We start from the raw sequence: 27265 nt of genomic DNA, 5'->3' as shown, positions 1-27265 counted from the left end.
CCTCACTTCTGGTGAAGGCATCAACTGTTTCTAATGTTATTGCATTGCCAACACATAAGACAATTTATGCGTCCCTGAGAATTTTTCAGTTGCTTAGCGCGTCCACCGAAGCGCATTGTAGAAAGAGCGTTGACTCATAATGGCGGGAAAGAACTAGGAAATTAGCCAGTAAGTATGCCGCACACGAGGACGGAGAAAAAACGATCGTTAAGCGAGAGGTGAAAAACGCGGAAGTTAAAAATTGGATTAATTCAATGGAAAAGAAGCATTGTGTAAGACTACATCGATACTGGAAAGGCATATCAGGAAGGAATTCTATGATAACTCAAGAGGCAGTGCCCTACTCTTTGAAGCTGAGCAGGGTGTCTTAAAACGCGAGGCTACAAAAAAAAAATTTAACGAAGCAGATGGACCATGAGCTGTGTGTGGTAGATCCGTAGAAACAATTGAACACCTAATACTGAAATGATGTCGATGCAGGCAAAGTCACTCTTCCTGAGGCCCTAGGGTTTAGAGATAACTCAAGAAGAACTCTAGTTTGGGCTAGTTGGTTCATGATTCAGGAGAAAAACGGCGCAAAGAGACAAACACGACAGTACCAGCGCCTGTCGCTGGTCCTGGCGCTGGTCCTGTCGTGTTTGTCTCTTTTGTCCACGTTTTTTTTTTTTGCGCCGTTTTCCTCCTGAATTAGAGATAACAATGGTCATGTAAATAAATCTGCGGTGGAAGTTGGCAAAAAGTCATTGGAAGATTGGTGGCTGAAAAGCAGAGAGGTGGCATAAGGTTAGAAGTATAGGAAACCGTAGTGAAATAAAATGGCGAATTTGAATGACAATTTACAACACAATTAAAACTAAAGAAAAGAGAAAGTCGAGCATGGTGGCAATTGCCACCTCCCCATTTCAAAGGGGACGCTCCTATCTTCAATCCAAAAATCAAAATAAATCCATGCCTTCATTGACGCCGTCGAGGATGTCCCCGGTGCCGACGGCGTGTTGTACGTGCTGCGCCTCGGCGGCTGCAAGTACTTGGCGTGTGCGCGATCCCAGGCGCACGCCAGCAAGTTATCTATGTCCGGGGCCGTCAACATGGGAAACCAATGTGTACCCGTCGACCCAGTGGGCCCACCAGCCGTGTTCGTGACCATCTACCGACTACCCCCGTGCGCACCTGGCGACATCCTGGTCGTGGCTCTGGCCCCCTACGGCAAGGTGCACGGCGTTCAGCGTATGACCTTACGGGACAACCCACGAAAGTTTACTGGCACACGGGTTGTGCGGCTGGAGATGCGGAACCCGGTGCCATCCAAGGCCATCTGACCATCCAAGGCCACACACAAGGCGATGTCGGAGCACCGGGGGATGCAGCGGGTCAGCGCCCGGTGCAGCCAGGCGGGCCATATGGCGGCGAGCGGTGCGCGGTCTTCGGACATGCGACCGAGGGCTGCACAGCGGGCTGACAACGGTGTGGCGGGAAACGCCACCGCAGCCGGCGGCGGTCCTACGCTGCTGCAGCTCAAGTCAAGCACGTGGTCCCCGGCTAGCCGGCGGGTAACACAAGGACCGTTGACAGTACAGAGCAGGCGGGGCCTTCAACGCCTGCGGTCGGCGGTCCTGCCACGGCTACCCCCCACCCTCGTCTCCTAGTCCCCTGAAGGCCCCAAGGCTATGGAAATAAGGGGGGGGGGGGGGGTCGCCTTCCGCCCCGCACACCCACTCCGCGGATGCAGCGTTCGCGCTCGCTAACCACGGACGGGTTCGTGCTAGAGGGACAAAGGGAAGGACGACAAAGCGTGAACACTCGTATGCTATTTATTACATTTGCATTTAATACACACAGCGGGCCGGCTAGCTACACGACATCAACGAGGCATTGCTCGGAAACAGAAGGCTACGTAAGAAGGGTTTCCGACTTACCGGCTGGGGCAGGGGCGCAACTTCTGGGGTATTGGCGTCGAACGTTTGTACGCGCCGACAATGGCGGCCGGGTTTTCCCGTGCGCGCCGCATTCTTTGGGGCAAAGCCATCCCCGAGCATTTGCTGGGGGAAATGAGGAGAGCGGGCGTTTGCTGCGCTCGCTTCGCTTCCTGGAACCAGAAGGCCAGCGTCAAGGCACAACAGATCTCCGTGCGCCTGCCGCGGAAGGTGACGAGAGCGTGCGGCTGCAACCGCTCGCGACGCTGGTTGGATCCCGAAGAGGCTCAACGGCTCTGCAGAGCTGCACGTAGACTTCGAGGTGGCGCTCCCATCACTGCTTCCGCTTACCCCATGAGGGAAACTTCCCTCCTCGTCCAGCCGGTGTTGTCTTGACGCACGGTGATGATGGTCGGCCCCGTCGAACACGAAAGGGGGGGGGGGGGGGGACAGGTTTTCTACAAGGCACAGAGCATGACATCGGACGACGGCTCTGCTGTCACATCAGCCGATGAGCCAGCACAAGTGCAGCCAGCCAAAGCGCCCGCTGCGTTATCTGGGACATCATCTGCTGGGCTGCCGGAGCAGCTGGCCAATAAGGAGCTCGCTTCTGGCCCGGCTAACTCTGCAGCAGCCGGCTTCACAGCCTTGCACCGCGGCGCTTGGCGCTGCGCTACCGGCAACTGAGACAGCAACGGCAATTGGAGACGACGGGCAGCCGGCCGTGGAAGAGACAACCCCTCGAGCATCTTGGGGCAGAGAGGGTCGAGTCGGCCTACAAGCACGACCCATTGTTCGGAGGCACCAACACCTGGTTCCCGGACTCCCGCGCCCTAACAGGCGACGACCTCCTCTACAGCCAGGTGACCCACGCTCAGCGTAACCCGCGGAACCGTTCTTCGCCCAGCGACACGGATGCTTCGTCGCCGATACCAACTACCAAGTTGCCCGGACTCGGGGACCACGAACCGGACACGGACCGCGGCTCCTCTGCCAATGTAATGTACTTCTAAAATCCCCGACAGGCAAGGTGGCTATCTTCACGTTTTTCCTTTTAATTCCCATCTTCTTAACCCTTCTTACGCTCAACGTCCAGGGCACTCGTAACCCCGACAAGCAGCGTGAGGTAGTGCATTTCGCCTGTGCACAAAAAGTTGATTTATTGTTTCGGCAAGTTCTGTGAAAGGTTTTTTCTCTTTTAGTTCGTCTCGCAGTCGGGGGGAGGGGGGGGGGGTGTTTAGGCGCAGCCTGCTTCATGGCAGCCGCTGCCTGTTCGACACTGAGGGGCGCGTTATCGCGTTTGATTTTTATCATGGTCAGCGCAAAATCCGCGTCGTCAGTGTTATGCGCTGGTGGACCACTCCCAGACCAATGACTTCTTCCGTTCTTTAGCACCGTTTCCTTAGGATAGTCACGCGACCCGTTCCTTCTTGCGGGGATTTTAACTGCGTGCTTGACCTCGACCGGGATGTATAGGTGCAGTTGGCGAGGTGCAGCGGTCTTTAACGCACACTGCTTGAATTGCGGCTCCTCCTAAGCCAATTCAATTTGAGTGATGCATTGATCCATTTACACGCGCTGCGTTTTCGGGCACTTGGCACGGTAGGTTGAGTAGCAGCTAGCAGTCTTGACCGCTTGTATATGTCCCATTGTAATCTTTGCAAGCGGTCGCGCAGTGCTGTGTCCTGGAATTCCGGAGAGATGCAGGTCACGTGGTGGACCATCGCCCGCTCTCGCTTGTCCTTGACCTGCCCGGTCGGCCCGGAGACCGTAGCGATATCTGGCGACTAGATGTATCAGTGCTGCAAGATCCAAGTGCTCTGAGAGAAGTGTAGCGTGCGGTCGCAGAGCCGCTGGCGTGATCCGAGTTCGAGCCCCGCGGCTGGGACTTATTCAAAGAGAAGTGGTGGTGCACGTGCGTCCGTGCTGGGCGGCGGAAGCGAGAGCGTGAGGCAGCTGACATAAAAGAATGTCTGCGGCGCATCCGTATTTTGAGGATGGGAGGACCGCAGACTCCGGAAGCACGCGCGTACCTACAATTTCAGCGCGAACGGTACTCACGGCTGTTATGTCAGCAGTCGCGTACCGCGGTAGCTTCGGTGGCCCACCACCGCCCCATTTGCAACCCGAACGTCTTGCGCCTTGCACGTAATGCAGGGGCAACGGAGAGAGCGTCGTTACACGTCTCGTCAGTGCTCCGCGAGGACGGATGGGGGAGCTCTGCATGGCGCAATACAGAATGCATGTTTGGAATTTTTTCTCTGAACTGTTTTCCCGCGAGCATTCTGGTGCAGGCCGCGAATTTGCGGAGCGCATGGCTCGTTTCACTTCCGATCTCCCGCGGCTTGACGACGAGGAAGCCCAATCAATCATGCGCCTAATTACAAGCAGCAAAGTGTGGGAAGTTGTGCGTTGTAGTTAAAATGTGAATAAATAGGTTATAAAATTAAGTTCGGTTTCTTTTGGGCACCCCCTTACATACAGTATTATCGATTCTATAAAATCAACCGCGCGTACCCACTGCATCCTGAACTTCCCGAGTGTGTGGTTTCCCGAGTGTGTGGTATGGAGGTGATGGTATGAGTAACTGACAGGACTCGCCCGTTTTCGAGGCCTACGCGTCACCGAGCTCTGCAGACGTTCCCTACGTAAAGTTCCTGGATAAAATGTTAGCGTGCGAATATCCTAGTTGCGAAGCATGTGTGCGAAAAGCATTTCTGCAGCAATCGCGTCAGCAAGACGACGTCTGCAGTGCACGATAGTGTCGTGTAAGCCAACAAAACTTGTGCTGTTTGTACTTTCATCGGATGCAGTTCCAGGTATTTTTCCGAACTGTCCCAGTGCACGTTAAAGAACCACAGCTGGTCGAAATTTACCCGGAGACCTCCGCTACGGCATCCTTCATAGCTTGAGCCTCTTCAGGACGTTAAGCCTCATGAGACGGTGAAACCAATCGATAGCAACACCATCGATAGTACTACTATCGATAATACTATTGATAGTAGACGATCAATAGTAGCAATATCGATAGTTTTTTTACACTATCGATAGCTTCAAAAAAACTATCGATGCAATCGACAGTCAGTTTTCCGACAGTTCTGCATTATTAGCTGAACCGCCTGGAAAAAGTCTTCGGCATAGAGGGCCAGGGTGCCTTTTTTCTGAACTGTGAACTGCTGCATGAATGGCAGTTTACCAATATCCCTCAAGAGAAAAGTATACAACAGCTCTATCTTACCGGCACTCACCTGTACGTGTGCGTGCGTGTGTATGTGCGAGTGTGTGTGTAGAACAAAAAGATAAACGTACTTGGTTGCTAGAGGTAAAACGCGAAATTGAGAAACGCTTCATTTAGGTAAACATTTATTGCGAGTCGACGTTTCGGACAGAGCCTGTCCGAAAGAAGAGGAGCAAGAACCATCTAACTTTAATCTTGAAAAAGGACAGGTTCTGTCCGAAACGTCGAGTCGCAATAAATGTTTACTTAAATATATATATATATATATATATATATATATAACGCAATTCGGTTGACACACGGTAGAAAAACAACAACTTTATTCTAACGTTTCGACCAGGGTCTGGCCTTCGTCAGTGATCACTCTGACGAAGGCCAGACCCTGGTCGAAACGTTAGAATAAAGTTATTTTTGTACCGTGTGTCAACCGAATTACGTTTATGTTGTACCGGATCCATCCGATCTTCACCCCCTTCTTATATATATATATATGCATATAAATATATATCGAAAAAATTATTTCTTCGCAGCTGATTGATTAATATAAGATAAAGTCACCAGAAACTGAAAAACAGAACAAGATTTAATTCACGACGTTTCGGCTGGAGGACCAGCTTTTTGCGAAAAAGGCTGGTCCTCCAGCCGAAACGTCGTGAATTAAATCTTGTTATGTTTTTCAATTTCTGGTGACTTTATCTTATATATATATATATATATATATACACTGCCTTTCTATGGCAGGTGCTGAAACCGCGAGTAGCCTCTCACGATTAATTGAGCTGCATGCCCCTGACACCGTGGGGAGGCTGCTCATGCTCGCTTTCCCCACAACTCGGTGGGCAGGCGAGCAGCCTGCCCCAAAACCGGCTTCAGACAAACAGAAACACACAAGGGTTTGTAGGCTTATGCCTAAGCAGCGAAGGGACAAGCGAGCAGTAGACTTGGATCTCACCAAGAATAGAACAGATTGCCGGGGCTTCACGCGCCGCAGCTATTTTCTTTCTCGTGAGGGCACGCTCAGGCCGTTCTCTAGGCGCAGCCGAAGGGGGGCGCAACAGGCTAAATGCGCGGAATGGTCACTGTAACTGCGGCGCACAACAAGGCGGCATTAAAACTGTAAATAACCGCTAGCCAAGCTCGCACCGACGGCCTGCAAGTTCGGTCATTGCCTGCGTGCGCTCTGGATGGGCAAATCATCCCAGGTGGAAGCAGAAGCGCTGTGAGCAATTTGGAAAGTTTGAATGCCCTGCCAGTCACGTGGTATGCATTGCTTGCCTATTCGGCTCGATCATGTTACCACCGGCCGACCTCTCCACCTTTCCCTCATTAAAATTCCTTTCTCTCTCTCTCGGCTCGACCTTTCATGCTGAGACCACGTACTATCGGGGATAAAAGTGGTATACTCCACGCGGCGGGAGACGGAGCAACGGAAAACTGCGTTGCAACGCCATCTACAGGCGGCATCTAGGATCGAGACAGCCAATGCGTGACCTTTATTATCAGCAGGCATGTCGCTTGGCTCGTTTCAATGTTTCGTGCTTTTGCTCGCCAAATGCCAGTTTTCTGTTGCTCCGGCTCCAGCCGCGTGGACTATACCTCTTTTGTCCCCGATAATGCATGCATGCATGCATCGCCAGATAGCAGGAAGTGCAGCTGATACGTTCTGTGTGCATGAGCTACCTTCGTCGCTGGATTGGCCCGGAAGCTATGGATGATTCTGTAGAAAACAGGCGATCAGATGCATGTATATTTATGGCAAAAGCTGTCCTGATGCTGCCTTGGATGGTTACGTTCGTGCCGACAACATCGCAGAGCCCTCACCTCCTACCGCTAAGAATGCAAGAAGCCAACAGCCACAGAAACCAAGGGGCACAGGGGATTTTTAATTCATTTATTTATTTTGAGGTGTTAATCAATTTATAATATTACTGAATATGTTATCGCTTAAAGCTAATTGATTAGAAAAGCAGAACAAAAAACAACCACATGCCGCCGGTGGGATCCGAACCCACGACCTCCGAATTACGCGTCCGGTGCTCTACCTCTGAGCTACGGCGACGGCTGTCAAACCTTCTGCTTTCGGGGGTATTTATGTTTACAAATAACCTAACCTTGGGAGTGTTCACCAGCGCCACCCACGCTCTTAAGCGGCGGACGTAGCACGTCCTGAGTTACCGCTGATGTGACGTAGAACGTCATCGAACGGCGAGGGTGGAAGCTGTGTGATAACCCTCTTATGCTTCCTAAGGCATCAAGGCTGCCAGAACCGAGGCCCTCGTTAAGCAATTAAGCATAATTAAGCCGCTTAAGAGCGTGGGTGGCGCTGGTGAACACTCCCAAGGTTAGGGAAATGAGGGGCTCGTTATAAATATGAAAGAAGCCAACAGCCACAGAAACCAAGGGGTACAGGGGATTTTTAATTAATTTATTTATTTTGTGGTGTTGAACAATTTAGAATATTACTGAATATGTTATCGCTTAAAGCGAATTGATTCGAAAAGCTGAAGAAAAAACAACCACATGCCGCCGGTGGGATCCGAACCAACGACCTCCGAATTACGCGTCCGGTGCTCTACCTCTGAGCTACGGCGACGGCTGTCAAACCTTCTGCTTTCGGGGGTATTTATGTTTACAAATAACCTAACCTTGAGAGTGTTCATCAGCGCCACCAAACGTTCGTAAGCGGCGGACGTGGAACGTCCTGAGTTACCGCTGGTGTGACGTAGAACGCCATCGAACGGCGAGGGTGAAGCTGTGTGAGAACTCTCTTATGCTTCCTATGGCGTCAAGGCTGCCAGAACCGAGGCCCTCGCTAAGCAATTAAGCAAACAAGGGAAGGGCAATGAGGGGCTCGTTATAAATATGAAAGAAGCCAACAGCCACAGAAACCAAGGGGTACAGGGGATTTTTAATTAATTTATTTATTTTGTGGAGTTGAACAATTTAGAATATTACTGAATATGTTATCGCTTAAAGCGAATTGATTCGAAAAGCTGAAGAAAAAACAACCACATGCCGCCGGTGGGATCCGAACCAACGACCTCCGAATTACGCGTCCGGTGCTCTACCTCTGAGCTACGGCGACGGCTGTCAAACCTTCTGCTTTCGGGGGTATTTATGTTTACAAATAACCTAACCTTGAGAGTGTTCATCAGCGCCACCAAACGTTCGTAAGCGGCGGACGTGGAACGTCCTGAGTTACCGCTGGTGTGACGTAGAACGCCATCGAACGGCGAGGGTGAAGCTGTGTGAGAACTCTCTTATGCTTCCTATGGCGTCAAGGCTGCCAGAACCGAGGCCCTCGCTAAGCAATTAAGCAAACAAGGGAAGGGCAATGAGGGGCTCGTTATAAATATGAAAGAAGCCAACAGCCACAGAAACCAAGGGGTACAGGGGATTTTTAATTAATTTATTTATTTTGTGGAGTTGAACAATTTAGAATATTACTGAATATGTTATCGCTTAAAGCGAATTGATTAGAAAAGCTGAAGAAAAAACAACCACATGCCGCCGGTGGGATCCGAACACACGACCTCCGAATTACGCGTCCGGTGCTCTACCTCCGAGCTACGGCGACGACTGTCAAACCTTCTGCTTTCGGGGGTATTTATGTTTACAAATAACCTAACCTTGAGAGTGTTCATCAGCGCCACCAAACGTTCGTAAGCTTTTCTAATCAATTCGCTTTAAGCGATAACATATTCAGTAATATTCTAAATTGTTCAACACCACAAAATAAATTAATTAATTAAAAATCCCCTGTACCCCTTGGTTTCTGTGGCTGTTGGCTTCTTTCATACTCCCAAGGTTAGGTTATTTGTAAACATAAATACCCCCGAAAGCAGAAGGTTTGACAGCCGTCGCCGTAGCTCAGCGGTAGAGCACCGGACGCGTAATTCGGAGGTCGTGGGTTCGGATCCCACCGGCGGCATGTGGTTGTTTTTTCTTCTGCTTTTCTAATCAATTAGCTTTAAGCGATAACATATTCAGTAGTATTATAAATTGATTAACACCACAAAATAAATAAATGAATTAAAAATCCCCTGTGCCCCTTGGTTTCTGTGGCTGTTGGCTTCTCTCATATTTATAACGAGCCCCTCACTCCCCTTTCCTTGTTTGCTTTACCGCTAAGAATGTTTCACGTGGCCAACCGGCCACCAGGTGACGTAGACACTTCAACCACAGTCAGTTATATCCCGCCCCTAAAGCAGGTTGTTGTCCTCAAGGGTCTCGAATAGGAGAATATATGACTGCCCTGGAGAGCCTGAAAAGCACTCTGTTAGGGTCTGCTTTGAAGACCTAGACGCGCATGACTCATTTTTTATGAAATAGACTCCACATTTGGCTGTCTTAGTGCTATAGGCTGTAATATACTGAGAGTCCCCTTATTACTAACAGCGCATATAATGAACACAATCCATGTGACCGTCAGGTTCTCTATAAGTGAGCTCGACTACAGTACGTGTTCCGGTCCATTCTTGCCTGCTGCAATTCTCGCATATTCTCTTGCGTTAGAATGTTAGATATGATCTCTGTCACTTAGCGAATCAAGCAAAGCGTTCTACTGCGCTGACCGGATGTCCAGAGGCAATGAGTGTTCAGTGAAAGTCCATGGGAAGGACAGGTTCCTCATGAAGCCAACTGACTAGTTGTGTAAGCCTCCCCTAAGGAAACATTTCAGGTTTTTATCTCCTCTCTTTTTACTACTTCTTCGCAAACAAAATGCACAAAGCCATATCTCTTCGAGAGACTTGCTCACTGCGCGCCAAACACGGTGAGCCACTCGCGCATGCGCACTAGCTCGCGAGAGAGACCGCTGTGGCCGCTTGGAGGCGCCTGTGCGGCGCGTAAGCGGCGCTGCTAAGTGGCCCATTTCTGGCGTCATTAGTCGGGGGAACCGTGGACCGGACTGAAACCTAATAATGCTAATGGGCGGCAATTTGGCGCGCTCTCTCCCTGCCTCCGCGGCGGCGGAAGCGCATCCCGCGCGTGCGTGAGTGAGCGCCGAAGAGGAATTCGCCGCCGTCCACCCCCTCGCTATCGAGAGCCGTGCTGTACGTGTTGTTGCCACTTTAGAAGGGCCTCGAACGTTGTCCAACCGCTCGCCAGCAGCCGCAGGAGAAAAAGCGAAGAGAACGAACGATTGAAAATAAATAAAAGTAAAACAGCGGAGACAGCACTTGGCCTTGCAGTGCGTTTCACTTGTGCCTCGGTCTTTTTCTCCATTCTTCTTTCTTTGCCTTTTGCCATTCTGACAGAAGCAGACCTTCTGCTCCGAACACGACCTAACTGACCACGCTCGGCAGTTCGCCGCCCAAATGACATCCTGAATAAAGAACGCCAACAACAGCTTTGTGGATTCGTGGTGCATATTTTAAATTCAAAGCGCTTGAAGTGAAGGAGAAGGGACGGGGCAGGGCGGAGAAGGCTCTTACATTAAGCGTGTTCACCGCCTGGACCAATTTTCTATCCTTTCTTGCGGCTTCGAAGGTTGCCGCTGCAGCGATCGCTGCCCAAAGCTTTTGAAACACAAAGGCTCCGCCGTAAGCTCTGCTTCGGCTACGCTTGTACTGAGCTCTCGCTAACACGCGCGGTGAATAAAGAAAAAGACCAGGGCGTCAGAGGGGCGCGGTAGGTTCGACTCTTGTCCGTGAATGCGCGCCTTGCTTCCGCTGTGCGTAAAGAGGCCTTTTACAAGGCAGAGGCCAAAGAGAAAATTGTGCTCTCGGATGAGTGGGATCGGTAATCTTTCTCGCAGCTTATTTTTCGCTCCCACTCTTGTTTCTGAACATACCTTTCTGTTTCCGTTGTACAGCGAGGGATTTTGCGAGAGACCTTCTTCGGGCCACACAGTGTTCTCTACCTAGACGGCGGAGTCAGTTCTCGAGAATTCGATTCAATTCGGCAGTATTCGATGATCGCATGGTCTGAGAAGGGAGAGGGCATGCTGCATCCATCGTGGCCATGGCTGTCACTCCGTCGGCCTTCCAAAGGGCGAGAAGCCTGGGAGCTGTTTTCCTTTCATCTTACCCTTTGGGTCAAAGGAACAAGAAATGTAGAGCCAGAAGTGCACGGGCTTGTAAGTCGCGTGCTTCCTAAAGTATGGGCTTATATCTCCTTCCTTTCGTGAGCCTGCTAGAGTAGGATACAGCTTAAAAAAAACAGCAGTTGCTAACACTGGGCCCCGGTCCGCGGCGTCCTGTATTACTCCGCTGGCCAGTCGCAACAGTAAACGAAGTCAGCCTTTTATTGTTTCACTATATCAAACAATCCACGTATAAAAATTATAGAGCTCATAGTCTTTTTTCTTGTGATAAGCTTCTTATTTAGGTAACTAGAAACGTTTAAGCAGCGGACTACTTTTTCGTCGTGGAGGAATTCTGTGCTCGGAGGCTGAATGTGGGCGGAGCTTCACTGCAGACTTAAGTTGTATCCGACTTTACAACTCCTACTTTCTCAGTAACCTGATGTGTATACCCTCTGCTTCACCTAAAATGTTCTGCAAGTTTTTAAAATAGGCTTTTTAAGTTAGAACAGCGCTTTTTTCGGCATAACATCGTCAGCGGTATAGCGCATCAGAATATAGCTAATACGTGCTATCTAGTAGGCTGGTTAAGTAATGTTGAATAGTTTTGGCCTCCGTATTTATAGATAGGCGCGCAGCCCATCAAAAGCAATATCCATGTCACTTCTTATAATTTTGAAAACGCATTTACCGTCGACACAGTGGCCCAACAAATTTTTATTATATCAGCGAGAATGCACGTGCATTCGAAAAGCTTGCAAGCAAACCAACCGCTCCAGCGCACTTAACTCGTCGAAATAGCCAAAACTTGTTGGGCCGCCGCGCCGACAGTGACTGCGTTTTCCAAATAAAAAAAAACTAAATATAATTGATTAGAAAGCAGAAGAAAAAAAATTATGGCTGAGGCCTATAGCTAAGGTTAAGCCTATAGTCAGGTGCGAAGCATATTGGTGGCTAGGCTTGGTAATACATGGCTTTCCTTGGTTGCATACTTCGTCATTTTAATACAACCACTAGAAGCCTTCGTCGTGGGGGAAGACAACGGCATGGCTACAGCGGAACGCCGACTAACCCCGAGACGCGCGTTGGGTGAGCGCCTGGATTGCCACGGAAGCCGCGTCCGCCTGCCCGGTGGAGCGAGCGTTTCACCTACACCGAGTGTGAACGCGCGTTCGAAATGCGCGGGAATGCCGCTCGAGGACATTCCGGCGTCTGTGCGATGGCATCGTCACGACGACGTCACGGTGTCACGTGGCGTGATGGCTAGGGGTCCCACGGCGACGGCGCGAGGTGGAGGCCGCCTCTCTCATCCGATGTCACGTGGTGTGACGTCACGGTGTCACGTGGTGTGACGTCTAGGGGTCCCACGCCGACGGCGTGAGTGGTAGCTCTAGCAATATGCTTCGCATAAAAACAACCACATGCTGTCGGCGCGATCCGCACCCATGATCTTCGACATGTGGCATTTAGCTGTTAATGCGATATGTATGTGGCTGAGAATATGAGCGCAACCTCTTATCTCTGTAGTTCTATGGCGCTCTTTTCAGTATCCCAACATAGTCGTTTATGCACCAGCGTATATAACTCGTTCGGTCGAAAAGCCGTCGGCGTCGTAGTTGTAGCTGCCGGCACCGCGCGCACGGGAAAACAATTGGCAGTGGTTTAGCTCTGGTTAAACCTGGAGGATTGCGAAAGCAACGAGGAGAGAGATTTATTGATTGATTGAAAACATCTTTATTTATTCAGTATTTTCAGGACATGTGGGTGGGCCGCCTAGTCCTGTAGTCCATTGGCTGCTGCTGCTGCGGTGGCCCTCCCCACCAGCCAGTGCTGACGGTCAGGATCATCGCTGAGCAGAATAGCCTACCACTGCTCCTCCGAGGGGTTGGGAATGGGGTCAAGTAAGGGATTAAATTGGCATGCCCACACCATATGGTAGAGGTTAGCTACCTCTCCACAGTGTGGGCACTGCGGAGAGTATAGTGTAGGGTACCACACGTGTAATTTAGCTGGTGTTGGGTATGTGTTGGTTTGTAGTCTCCTAAGGGTTTTCCCTTCTAACTTATTGAGGGATTTGTGTGGTGTTGGGTACTCCTTTCTGGCTGTTCTGTATGGCGCGAGATTGTCAGCATATACTGCTAAACCTATCAGGTCACGGCACCCTTCATGGTCATCAGGGGGAGACGCCCGGTATAGAAGAGCTCGGGCATGCCTGTGAGCGGCTTCGTTTCCTCCTGGTAGTTCCAGGTGACCGGGAAACCAGATGATTGAGGCTTGGTTGGGTGGATGCTTAGTCAGCAATGACAACCCTGACTTATGAATTAATCCGTAATTGAAGTTGCGACAGGCGTTCTGGGAATCAGTGAGCACAACGGCGTTGGGGTTAGATGCTACAGCTAATGCAATAGCAGAGAGAGAGAGGCGATGGAGAGCGCCCGGCAGCGGCAGCGGCACGCTGGCTATGCGCCGCTACTGCGCATGCGCAACGGGCGAGCGCGGCAGCGGCACCTCTGAGTCACCCGCTCAGCGACGGCGGCGGCGCGCCAGCTGTGCTCCGTCCTCGCGCATGCGCAGTACGGCCTTGCATCAGCTCCGCGAAATGGCTCGGCGACTCGCGTAGTGTTGCTTTCGAAACGAAAGTTTACAGTGGCTTAGCTCTACTATGCCAGGATATAATTATGTAACGTGAGCAGTGACGTGACGTGGCTCTGCGCCGGCGACAGCGGCGGCAGCGGCGAACGCGCGCGGCGAGGCGCGCCAGCTGCGCGCAGTGACGTCGCTCGCTCCTCGCGCATGCGCAGTATGGTCGACGGAGGGAGCACGCGAAACGGTAAGACTGTGGCTAAAGTAGCTCACGCTACAAAATTGGCAGTGGCTTAGCTCTGTTATGCCACGATATGCGTAGCGTGAGGTGAGGGCGAGGTGTCCACATATCGGTGGACACCTGAACAAGAGGGAAGGCGCATAACTGTCCTCTTGGAACAGTGGACACCTCAACCGTGCTTTAAGTTAACTGGCGGTAGTGACAGTTGTGCGCTGCATGCGTTGGCATTGACAACTTTGTGCCAGACACGCGGCGCTGAAACCATAGGCCGTCGGCGTTCGTTGTGTTCATTGGCGTTGGCATTGACAACGTTTTACACTCCGACCATTTTAAGGAAAGGAAGTGCGCATAATGGCTCCCTGGGTGAGTGGAGGAGGAGGAAAGAGACTTTAATGGATAATGGAGACCTGGGTCAGTGGATGCATGAATCGGGCTGATAAGTACGTGGGGTGATGAGAGAGAGAGAGAGAGAGAAACAACTTTATTGCCATAGATTGGCGGGATTTACGGCAGGTGGGCTTGGTGTGGCCCCCAGGTGGGGGCGACTTCCTGGGCCCACGAAATGAGTGCCAGTTGGATGCTCTTGTCTGGCCTTCTGAGGAGTTGGTTCCATCCGTCTTCGGAGGGAGCTGGCAGTAAGGTTCGAGGGGGCGGATTTCCCGCGCAACCCCAGAGGATGTGAGCCTGGGTGGCGATTTCTCCCTGGTAACAATTTTGGCAGACGGGGTCGTATTCCCCGTCTGTGATGAGTGAAAGTCTAGAATGACTAAGGATGAAGTGTGTCTGCAACCTGCGGAGCAAGGTGGCTTGCGCTCGATTCAAGTCGGGGTGTGGAGGCGGGAACTGGCGTCTCATCTCTCTGTAGAGGTTGGTAATTTCGGCAAAGGTCTGGGGAGCCTCGGCAAGAGCGTCTGGGTCCGTGGGGCCGGCCGCACGGTTGGTTAGTCCTCGGGCTAGTCGGTCGACCCCTTCGTTTCCAGAGTTTCCCGCGTGGGCGGGTACCCAGACCAGGTTGATCTTATGGTCGGGAGTGCAGCCGCGAAGGATGCGTGCAGCGGGGTGGCAGATAAAACCTGCCGAGTAATTTTGTATCGCTCTTTTGGAGTCGCTGAGGACTGTGCGCGTACGTGGGTAAGCGATGGCCAGCGCGATGGCGGTTTCTTCTGCCGCTGTCGGAGAGTGAGCTACTACTGTGGCGGCGGTGACGAGAGTAGATTGTGGCGTGGTTGCACAAGCCACGTATGTGTTTGCACTTTGCCGTGCAGCATCTACGTATATTTCGTGTTCGTCGGCAAGGTATGTAGCATCTAGTGCTTGGGCTTTCAGCTGACGGCGCGCATCATGGCGGCCAGGTAGCATGTTTTTGCGGATTGGTTTTATAACTAGGCGGCTATAGACCCCTATCGGAATGGGCGTCGTGGGGTGGACGTCGCCTATGGGGTTGATGTTGAGACGGTCAAGTATGAGCCGCCCGTGTTTAGTGCGGGAGAGGCGGTGGATTTGGGCGGTGTTGTGTGCCTCTATGAGTTCTGTGAGCGTGTTGTAGATGCCGAGTTGGAGGAAGTGCTGTGTGCTGGCGTACTGAGGTAGCCCCAGTGCCGCTTTGTACGCTGAACGTATAATGCTGTTCACAGCTTCCTCGTCCTTCCGGCGGAGGTGATAGTAGGGGTAGGAGTAGACTATCCTGCTAATGAGGAAAGCTTGCGTGAGCCGACAGAGGTCATCCTCCTTCATACCTCTCCGGCGGGTGCTGATGCGGCGGATAAGGCCGTTGATCTGATTGGCTGTGGTGCGGAGGCGCTGAATGGCCTCCGAGTTTTGCGTGTTGTTCTGTATTAACATACCCAGAACGCGGATGGTGCGGACCGGAGGTATGGAATGTGTGTCGACTTGAAGCACAATAGGTTCTTGCGGGTCGGGTACGGGCAGGCGAGCTCGTCTGTCCCTGATGACTAGTAATTCGGACTTCATGGAGGAGCATGTGAGCCCGTTCGCCTGTACAAAGGAGTGTACTTTATCGATCGTTGTTTGGAGGGAGTTTTGGATTTCCCCGTCAGAGCCAGAGTTGGTCCACAGGGTAATGTCGTCGGCATATATTGAGTGTTTACTGTGAGGTATCTCTTCCAGGAGTGGAGGGAGGCCTCTCATTGTAGTGTTGAAAAGGAACGAAGATAGGACTGCTCCTTGTGTTCCTCGGGTGCCTAGTGTGATCTTCTCGCTGTGGAGGTCTGCAATGTGAAGTTCTGCTGTACGGTTATGAAGAAAGTCGGCGATGTAGTTGTAAGTGCGAGTGCCTACATTCATTTGTGAGAGGTTTGCCAGAATGGAAGCATGTGACACGTTGTCGAAAGCCTTGCTGACATCTTATGATGGTTCGTGTAGCTCGGATGGGTCTCGGATCGAGGATGTCGTGTTGGATTTGCCACATAATGTCTTGAGTGGATAGTCCGGTCCTGAAGCCGATCATAGTGGGGGGGAAAAGGTCCTCTTGGTCTACGTCAGTGTGGAGTGAGAGGGATGTGGGCTGCAGGCATTGACAAGGTTGTGCCAGAAGCTCGGCGCTGAAGCCATAGGCCGTCGGTGTTCATTGTGTTCATTGGCGTTGGCGTGGCCAAACGTTTTAAGGCGCGCTCACACTGGCGGGAAAAGGCGCAACGCAGAACGTTTTCCACGTGCCGCTTCCCGCACAAGCCGGTTTTTTTCCCGCAGACAGGCTGCTGTGCCGTCCCGCAGAGCATGGGTCCGGGAGCTATTTTTTCCGTGCCGCTGACGAGAACAGCCAATGGGGGCTGACCGTGAACCGTGACGTCGGTCCCAGTTCAGTGACCCCGTCGGCGGAGGCGAAGGCTGCTCGCGTCCTGCGTCCGGCGAGGCACTCGGCGGTTGCTTTGCCCTCTCTCAACGCCTCCTCCCTCTACATCCCAAGACAATCGCAGCGAGAAAACGCGCGCAGTGTGAGCGTGATTCCGGGGAGTTGAGACGCACCGGCGCCGTTGACGCTGCGCCCCTGCGGGAAGTTTCCCGCTAGTTTGAGCGCGCCTTTACACTCCGATCATTTCAAGGAAAGGCACGCCAGCTGTGCGTAGTGACGTCACTTGTTCCTCGCGCATGCGCAGCACGGCTCTCCAGAAGCCACGCGAAACTGCTTAACCTCGGCTAGAGTAGCTCACGCTATACAAAAGACGGCACAAGTGACCCGCTTGTCGCGCACTGCTGCGGGACGCGTAATTCTCGACAAACTCCACGTCAACCCCGTTGAGGAGGTATGCGCAACATCACACTTATCAGTCGACATTACTAGCAGACTAGTCATTAAACCAGTAGCCAAGAACATGCTGCCAGGCAGACACGACGACGCCCACAAGAAAGCAAGGGCGCAGGCCCTTGAGAAGCAGTACGAAGACGAACCGCGAGCAGCGTACGTGGACGCAGCTCAACACATCAAAGGTGGAACATACGTGGCATGTATGACAACTCCAAAGTTAGCCCTCATTAATGGCACAACACGCTAGCTCTATACGCGAGGCGGAGGAAGCAGCTATCGCACTGGCCATCGCAGATCCCCGCACCAAAACTATTCTAAGCGAATCCGAGAGCGCCATTCAAAATTCCTCCAAAAAGTCAGTAAGCGCGCTCGCAATGTGAATTCTGCGCAACCGAACTCTCGATCACAACATCAGTCTCATATGGGTTCTAGCTCACGCGGGTAACTCTGGAAACGACGGGCTCCACCGTCTAGCCCGAGCTTTAGCCAACCGCGGGGACGGGAGACCTCTCGGGAACGGACGCTCCCACCGAGGCGCCTCGCTCGTACGCGGAGATTACAAACTTTTGTCGCGAGCAAAGATGCACCTGTCCCACCCCTCACTCCAACCTGGACAGGGCGCAAGCCACGACACTCAGACGCCTACCAACCAAGGCAATTCTTAGCCCCTACCGATTATGTCTAATCACAAACGGTGAATATGACCCTGCATTCCCGCACTGCGGTGACGGGACGCACGCCACCCAAGACCATATTTTGTGGAAACCAGCTCCGACGACACTCTTGCCAGCTCTCTCAGCGGAAGAATGGGACAGGCTGTTGGCCAGTTCAAAAAAAAAAACATCCCAACTGGCCCTCACCCTTACAAAAAAGTTTTAGTCAGTCTATAGAGTGTCTAGACTTCTGTCTATAAGGTCTATAGACTGTCTATAGACAAATCCTAGAGAACAGTCTATAGGCAATACAAATTCCATAGACAGTCTAAAGACAATCTATAGAATTATGGCCAAACACTTTCAGTAAAATTTTGTCTATAGGCTGTCTATACACTGTGAACAGACAAAAAGAATATGTATAGGAAGTCAACAGAGTCAATAAGAAGTCTATAAACTTTCTATAGACCATGTTTATAAGGGATATATGCATCACGCGAGCTCAAGAGGTCGCTACCGACTGGAGGCCACCCTGGACTCGCCCTAGACCCAACTAATATCTTCCATTTTGTGGCAATAAAGTTGTAACCACCACCACCTTATTAATGAACACCACAAGTTTAAAAAAAAACATCCCCTGTGTTGCTTGGTATCGGGGACTGTTGGCTTCCATCGTGTATGTCATAACGAGGCCCTCTTTTCCCCTTCACTTGTCTACCCATTACCTAACGAGGGCCTCGATTCTGCTGTAGGTCGCATAACAAGATTCCCACACATCTTCCGCCCCCACCGTTCGATCGCGTTCGTATACGTTCGTATACTGTTCGTATGCGTTCGTTTCTGTTCGTATACGTTCGTATACTGTTCGACGACGTTCCACGTCGCACAAGCAGTAACACTGTTGGTCAAATCTTTAAAGGAATCCCCCAAGGTGGAGTAAATTTGTAATAAGGGAGTAATTACTCATTGGCATCCACCCGAGCGCAGCCATACGGCTACAGAGGAAAGCTATACAGCTTTCTCAGAAACCTCGTAGTTAAAGAAAAATTCGTCCTGGTCCGGGGTTCGAAACCGGGACCACCGCTTCACCGGAGCAGTCGCTCTACCAACTGAACTAACCGGGACGGCAAGCTTATGGTAGGGCGAGAGCGAATTGATCAATAACTCGAAGTGGGAACAGTGTTGGTCAAATCTTTAGAGGAATCCCCGAAGGTTTGTAGCCGTATGGCTGCGCTCGGGTGGATGCCAATGAGTAATTACTCCCTTATTACAAGCAGTAACACAGGACGTACTACTTCCGCCGCTTTGGATGAGGGTGACGCTTGTGAACACTTCCGAGGTTCGGTTACATTACACATAAATACCCCCAAAAGAAAAAGATTTGACAGCTTTCGCCGTATGCCATATCACAGGACGCGAAATACGGAGGTCGTGGGTTCGGATCACACCGGCGGCATATAGTTGTTTTTCCTTCTGCTTTCTAATTAATTATCTCTAAAAACAGTTACCCTATTAATCTACGATTAATGAACATTACAGAGTTTTAAAAAATCCCCTGTGCTCCTTGGTTTCGGTGACTGCTCGCTTCCGTCGCTGATCAAAACGCGATGAGTTCATTTCAGGTTGGTCGGTTCAACTTATCGACATCTTTTTTTCCAGCCTCCAAGAAGCTTGCTCAGCTGAGCCGCCGCATTACTCACGAATACAAAAGGCAGGGCTGTCAAAAGAAGCATGAAAAGCGCTTTGTTGAGTGCGCCACGAGCGTCGTGTGCGAGATCCCCCTGTGTCGGTGGGCGATCGGCCACACGGGGCTTTGAACCAACGGCCGTCTCAAAGAGGAGCACGTGGAAATCTAGCAGGGCACGCACCTTCTTGACCATTGATTGCATTGCTAGGACCAATTATAAACCGTGTTTTCGTGGCGTTGTTTGTTTGTTTGTTTGTTTGTTTGTTTGTTTGTTTGCAGATAGATACTGCAATCCCAACTGGGATTTTAGAGGGGTGGAGTGTATTATCACAAACATTTCATAGGCAACAAGGGGGAAATATACCGAGCCTACAAACTTGAACGCAAAGAATCAAATGAAACAGCTTAAAAAAAATTTAAACTTGGAATGGTTAGACTGGAGATCACAGATCGAGGCGGAAGCAAAAAAGATTTATAGAGGGAAGTAAGATTGCATCATTATCTAGATTATTCCATTCAATAATTGTCCTAGGAAAGGAGGAATATTTAAAACAGTTATTGCGAGTGGAATAAAGACTTATTGTTAGAGTGTGTCTCTGTCATGTAGCGTATCGCGCAGAAAAGGAGATTATATGTGAAATGTCTACTGTGTAATCACCTTTGACTAACTGATATAAAAATTTTAGGCGCAAGGCTCTGTTCCTGTCGGTTAAAGTTGAAGGTTAGCCTTAGTTCAAAGTGTTGTGACTGAAGTGCGCCCAAAGCTGTTGTAGATGAAGGGAATTGCCTTTTTTTTTTGTAGATGTTCAACCTGATTAATATGTTTTTTAGTATAGCGGTACCAGATAATAGTCGTATATTCTGATGTAGGAAGTACTATTGATTTATAGGCAAGAAGCCGAACAGCTGGTGTGAACAGTTTTAACGCTCGCCTCGGAAAGAAGAGTTTTGATTAGTAGAACTAGTTACATAATCAATTTACTTTGCCCAGCCTAGATCTTTGCAAATACATAGACCAAGATACTTAAAGTGTTCAACTTCCAATAAGAAAGCATTACCAGCTGAGTACACAAAATGTTGAGGGTTCCTTCTGCGAGTGATTTTCATAAATGCAGTTTTTGCAAAACTGACCTCCATTTTGCCCCGCCGCGGTAGCTCAGTGGTTACAGCGCTCGGCTACTGGCCCGAAAGACGAGGGTTCGATCCCGGCCGCGGCGGCCGAATTTCGATGGAGGAGAAATTCTAGAGGCCCGTGTACTGTGCGATGTCAGTGCACGTTAAAGATCCCCAGGTGGTCGAAATTTCCGGAGCCCTTCACTACGGCGTCTCTCATAGCCTGAGTTGCTTTGGGACGTTAAACCCCCTATAAACCAAACCAAACCTCCATTTGCCAGTCTTCTTGGAACGCCTAATTCAACTGTAATTGGTACTTAGTATTATTGATTTCAGAATGAATGATGCAATCGTCTGCGTACAATTTAACATTAACCTCAATGTTATTTACAGTGTCATTAAGAAATATCAAGATAACGGAGCCTTGCGGAACGCCAGACTCAACTGAAAGCTTAGAGAAACTGTGATCTTTGAAAGAAACGTACTGTTTGTTGTCAGTTCGAAATATAGGCTGAAATACAATTTGCAAGCTCGGTGTTTTTTAATATCGAACCTAAAAAGTAACTTTTTGTGCGAAACTTTATCGAACGCTTTTGCACTACTACAAACGCTCGCGGTGGACCCGTTAGATTTCTTGTCCGAGGCTTGCTTCCAGGAATTCCACCCGCAAGGAAGTATGTGTGCAAACTTGCTGAGAGTGTTTTCTCCGCCTCGCAAGGCACCAATTTTATTACTGAACACGTACAGTCTTTGTCAAAGGTAACCGGGCTCCATGGTTTGCTTCTCATTCGTATAACAGAGCCCTCACGGCTTCCCTAAAGATCAAAAAGTTCTTTAAAGGTGAGAAGAGGGGTTCTTCTTACCATACACAGATTCAGAGCTTGAGGGCTGTCATAATAGCTTTAATATACGGCTGAAAAGAAAAACGTGCAGCCTGGTTACTTTTGACAAAGACTGTAATTGTGGCTCGCTTGCTGCCCAGACATTGTTGAGCCTTCCACTAGCGTTCCGTGTTCAGAGTGCACGTTGTTACTGCTTGGAAGATTACCAGCTTACGAGGTTGCCAAGTCGGCGCGACAGACTGCTCTCATGCCCCCTGGAAATGATAATTTGCGCCCCGAACAATGTGCCCGTAATTGCCGGAAAGCGATCAAAGCAACGTTTTGCAGCTTCCCTCTGGTTATAGAAATGCAGGACCCATTCGCGCACAGTTAAACGCACACTGCACGTGCGCACACATGTTCGCATATCACATCGAAAGGAGCTATGCGTAGAAAGTTTAAAACGGACACTTCTTCGCGCACATTGCTACGTGGATTTTGAAACTGTGCCTCAGTTTATTGAAGCGTTCCGTTCGGCATTTTCTTTAAAAGCAGTGGAAGTAAGTGATGCTGCCCTTCAATTCCAAAGACGAGGTGAAAACTAAATTATCGAGTGATAGAGACGGATCTGGTTATTTTGCTCTTGTTGATAAACTGGAAATGTAAAGAAGTGTGGAATATTTCGCCGGCTTGATTAATATGAACTTGTTCGTTAAAGCAGCAAATTCGTTAAAAATTGACCCGTAAAAACAGGTGTCAGTTGTATTTCGCTCTTTACGATTTTAGTGCCGCCCTATTTTGTCTCGTAGCCGATAACTGAAGTACCAACATTTCACATCAGTTTGGTGGATAACGAACCCGCACTTATTTATCGAATACGTCACATTTTTTTGCGGCGTTGTGCCGCCGGGATAGGTGTCAGCCTCGCGCTCGTTCCATAACGACCGAAAATCGGTGTTACGTTGCGCCGTAAACGAAGACTCCTTTACATTCCGCTGAAAATGGGTATTCTGAGCATTCGGCGAGTGAAGTGCAGCACCGTTCATCCGGCAGCCGGATATGTCTTCCTTATTCTTAATTAGAGACGACTACAGACAAATCACCTTGGTAACATGATGCTAAAACAGCGCATAAAACGACGGACAAGAAGAAAGGTAGACACAGGACTAGAGCTGGCTCACAAATAAGGCTAAATAAGGACAGAACGGAAGCTGCCCCAACGATCGGTTAAGGGAGCAGCGGAATGCATGCGACGCCCGAGAGCGTGGCATAGTAGCCGCGTTTACATGAATGCGACAGCAGCGCATCGCATCAACTTTTTAGCGCATCGTATTCAGGTAAACGGTGGTAATGCGCTAGGAAAGCGCATCGCATCAATGCGCCAGATGGGGGTAGATCTAGAATGGCAAGTCGACTTCAGCGGTGAATGGAAACAGGTTTGGAGGTGTCCCTCCTCCTTCTTGTAGTGCCTACACAATACCCCCCCGCCGGATAACAAAGCAGACTTGGCTCAAAATGGGGGTCACTTGACCCCTCTGCCGCGTGCAATGCGCGAAGGGTCACTGTCCCCCCGGACTTGATGCTGCAATTGTAAACAGTAGCGCATCGGCTCCACGGGATACGCTAGGAAATGCGATGCGCTGCTGTCGCATTCATGTAAACGCGGCTAGTTGCTCTCGGCGTGAGAAGGGCGCATCTCGGCGAAAGGCTTTGCGAGGCCACGTTTGGAGAGCAACCATCTTGACTGAATCAAATAACACTCTGAAAAGGCAAACTACTGAAGCCTTTAGAATGACACGAGGGAGGATGCGTCATCGTTGGCTCTCAGCAAGAAGGCTTTGCAGCTTCTTAATCAGGCCGCAAGAAATAGGTAGCACAATTGTTAACAACACGATGCACATAGCGCAACCCGCACGGCCCCCACAAGTGGTGTGGGTCTGCGGCGAGATGTTTTTATCACAACTATGCATTCGCAAAACTGTGCTGTTTTTTTTTTACATGACAACCTCAACGTGGAGCCAACTCAGCCGTTTCCGAAAACGACCTTTCTTACTTAGACTTGCCCCTAGTAATCAAGTGGCTTCTTCTTTCGTCATCGTTTGCGTGTTCGTTTTGTTCGTGTCAAGAATAAACCTTCAGTTGTTAGTAGGCGTCTAACTGTGTTCAACGCCCTTTCTGGCTTCTCTTATTTTCTTGAAAAAACTATGGAGCACCTGCAGTTTACTCCAGTGTTAAACAACCAACTAGCCCAAACACAAACTATACTTAATTGCAAAGAAACGGACTCAAACACACACAAGTTACAACAGAAGCTGTGAGAAAGGTGAAATCTAGTGCTATCATCAGCATCCCATCAGATTTTTCTTTTGTGGGCTCTTAGAAGTAAACATTCAGAATGAACGCACCCATGAGTTACACTTAAGTACAGCATTAGGCAAGAAACGTGGTAGTCACAAATTGCGTTCCAAACGATCGGAGAAATGTGTCACCTCGTGGCTAATTTTATCGTAGATCGCTCCTTTGGTGCAATTCGCAAACCTATTGAGCTTCATTATAGGGATGTCCAACAATGCGCCCAAGCAGAAGTGACTGAGGGAGAAAGACAAGCTCAGAATAAACTCCGATGGCTGTACACTGAACCAACGCCAATTTCTTCTCTTGCATGCAATGCGCTATTGAAAGGCCTCAAAGCTGTTCAACCAACCTGGCCAGTATCCCCGCTAAGTGCACGAGTAAAGCTCGAAGAGCGCGCGCCCACTCCGCCCATCGCACTGACCTGCCCCACCGCAGCGACTCAACAACCGCAGCGGCGCATCAGAGCCGTAGACAACCACGCCGATCGCGATCCCGTTCGCAGAGCAAGCAGACCGTGACATTTTCCCTCCCGCCGAGGGCCAGCCGGACCACCACCGCGAGCCTTGCAGCGGCCGCCGAGTGATCGACTGACGTTCCCTTCGGCGAAGAGCGCGGCCGTTTATACCGGGAATGGGAGGGCAGTCATTTTTCAACGGGAGCAGAGTTTGAGAGGCAAATGGGCGCTTGTTTGCGCGCCGCCGGAGAACGACCGTGCCCTCCTGACAAATGGAAGCTCGCGGGGTTGCCGCACCGAGCAGCTGCGCCCATGCTGCCGCCGAGACGGCGCCCTTCTCGCAGAGACCGCGCGTCGCTCGACCTCTCTCCCACGAGGGCTGGCTTCGTTCGAATAATGGCCTGCCGATAAAGTGTGCAGCGCGTGTGCGTTCGGACCGATCGCCAGTGCGGTGTATCAGTGGCCGTAACCAGCCACAGAAGCCGCATTTTCATGCAGGCGAAATGCCCCCTGATGCTCTCGATGTCCCCGAAATGCTCTCGATGTCCCCGAAATGCTCTCGATGTCCCCTCTTTGCGCGTGCGTAGTGCGTGCCCGGGCTTCCGGTTACCTCGGAGAGAATATTTGTGTAATCACATTTTGGCGGTCTTTTAGACACCGTTTGAGAAACTGGGCCGTTCTTCATAGCCCGAATTGGGGGTTATGTATGTAACGATAAATTTTTAACGAGAAACAAAAAAAGCAATTTTTTGTCTTTTCCGAGTTCAGCTTGCTGTTTTTACTCGGACCAGAAGGAAAGTGCATAATAAAAATATAATAGAACTATAATAATAATTCAACCTTCCTCCCATCAGCAATGTATATGGTGAGCGTTTAGTGCAGTCTGCGGGGGTAAAGATCTGGAACGCGATACCCATTTCTCTGAAAAATTCGCACAATTTTGCTGGTATTTTAAAAAAAACTCTTAACTGAAATAACTTATTTAACTTGAAATTCTTTTTCGTCAGTTTTCTGTTATTATGTAGTTTGTATGTAACACAGTTTGTACTAACACTCGAAGTCTGAAAGTTCTCTTTGCATGTCATGTTTGCAAAGCTATTTTCTTACTTTTTTGTCTCGCTGAATGTTATCTACCAGTGTTATTTAGATCTTGTACTGCGCTTACGTTATTTTGGTTTGGTTTGGTTTATGGGGTTTAACGTCCCAAAGCGACTAAGGCTATGAGAGACGCCGTAGTGGAGGGCTCCGGAAATTTCGACCACCTGGGGTTCTTTAACGTGCACTGACATCGCACAGTACACGGGCCTCGAATTTCTCCTCCAAAGAAATTCAGCCGCCGCGACCGGGATCGAACCCGCGTCTTTCGGGCCAGCAGCCGAGCACCATAGCCACTGAGCCACCGCGGCGGCTTACGTTATTTTGTATAAGTCTACCGTTTTTGAATTTGCTTTTACATATTTTGTGTACTTGGACCCGAACTAGCCGTTGGCTATGGGTCCGAAAAGTGTTTTGTATCTTTCGTAAAAAAGATTCGAAATAAAATTGAATTCAATTGAACAGTAATAATAATAATAATAATAATAATAATAATAATAATAATAATAATAATGATGATGACACTAACAAAAAAAATGGCCTGGCTTAGCTTATGATTAAGCCTAGGATGCGAAGCATAGTTTTGCGGTCTGGCGAGCCGCCCTCTCCCTGGCCGACATCTCGCTGCTCAACTGACTCAACGAGTGCGTCGCCTTTTGCGTGACGTCAGTATCTCCTAGCGGTAGGAGCGGGAGTTAGGCCGCCGGCGCAGGCTGCGCGTCCGCAAGCGAGCGGACGAGGCCCCAGCTTTCACAGCTGTTGTGACGTCATATCACGTGGTGCGCCGATGAAGGTCAAGTGGTAGCTACGCGGCCGTGCGCGGCGCAGCAAGGAAGAGCTCGGTTGTGCGAGTAATATGCTTCGCATAAAAGCAAGAAAGGCCTGCACAGCAGTCGCAGCGCGACTTCAGACATCTGCCTTCTGCGATTCCTGGACAGCGGGCCATCAAGGCCAACCTTATGTTGAGAAATTTCTAGTTGAGCGAAAAAGTTGTATGCGAATCGCATCAACACGGGCTTCTACAACGCCTACAAACGCGGCAGGCATCACGCAGTCCCTACCTTTGCCGCGGTGGGGTCCGGTGCTGTGCGCTTGGCCCTGAGCGCCCTTCGGGCCTCGGCCGTGGCCTTTGGCTCGGGGGGCGGGTGGTCGTGCAGCCCCTTGGCCTGGAAGAACACCGCCGACTCGGTGTGGCGCCAGAAGTGCGTCACCGGGTAGCCGCAGTGGCCGCGGCACGGCTGCACCTCCAGGCGACCCGAACAGCGCCGGTTCGGGCACGGCTTGCCTACGACACAGCAGTTTATTTATTTATTTATTTATTTATTTATTTATTTATTTATTTATTTATTTATTTATTTACATATACTGCAGCCCCGATGGGGCTATTGCAGGAGTGGAAGAGAAAAGAAAAGGCAGAGAGGGACAACATATTCAGAAGTGAACACCATTAAAATACAGAACAGTAATTCAATAGACTAATCACAGATTTGCAACAACATTGAAAAATAGGTTTGGTTCCAGGGAGCGTATATCACCGGGTAAAGAATTCCACCGTTCAATAACACGAGGAAAAAAACTAAATTTGAACATATCAGTGCGCGCGTGAATGGGTGTTACATTCAATGGATGGTAGCTCCTTGTAGATGAAGATGCTGAAAAATGCAAATACTCAGACAATGAAGCAAAGCGGGATGAATTAACAATACCATGAAAATATTTTAAACACTCATTGTCGCGGCGGGTACAAAGGAGGGAAAGGAAGAGTGGATGAAGGTGAAAAATTTCTGTCATACCGTCGGCAAATAAACCGTACTGCTTTCCA

The 27265-nt window shown here is 50.1% G+C and overlaps 1 protein-coding gene across 1 annotated transcript in view; it reads right to left on the bottom strand.

Moving 5' to 3' along the window:
- Positions 1–27265, bottom strand: part of LOC149334836 (uncharacterized) — an 84583-nt gene that overhangs the window by 20257 nt on the left and 37061 nt on the right. Inside the window, exon 4 of the mRNA XM_089551464.1 lies at positions 26505–26728. Coding sequence (XP_089407590.1) covers positions 26505–26728 — 224 coding nt within the window. The remainder of the gene's footprint in view (positions 1–26504; positions 26729–27265) is intronic.

This window comes from Amblyomma mixtum, chromosome 7 (assembly GCF_055824585.1).
Source record: "Amblyomma mixtum isolate Tamu chromosome 7, ASM5582458v1, whole genome shotgun sequence".
NCBI lineage: Eukaryota > Metazoa > Arthropoda > Arachnida > Ixodida > Ixodidae > Amblyomma > Amblyomma mixtum.
This window is presented reverse-complemented; position numbering and strand designations above follow the sequence as displayed.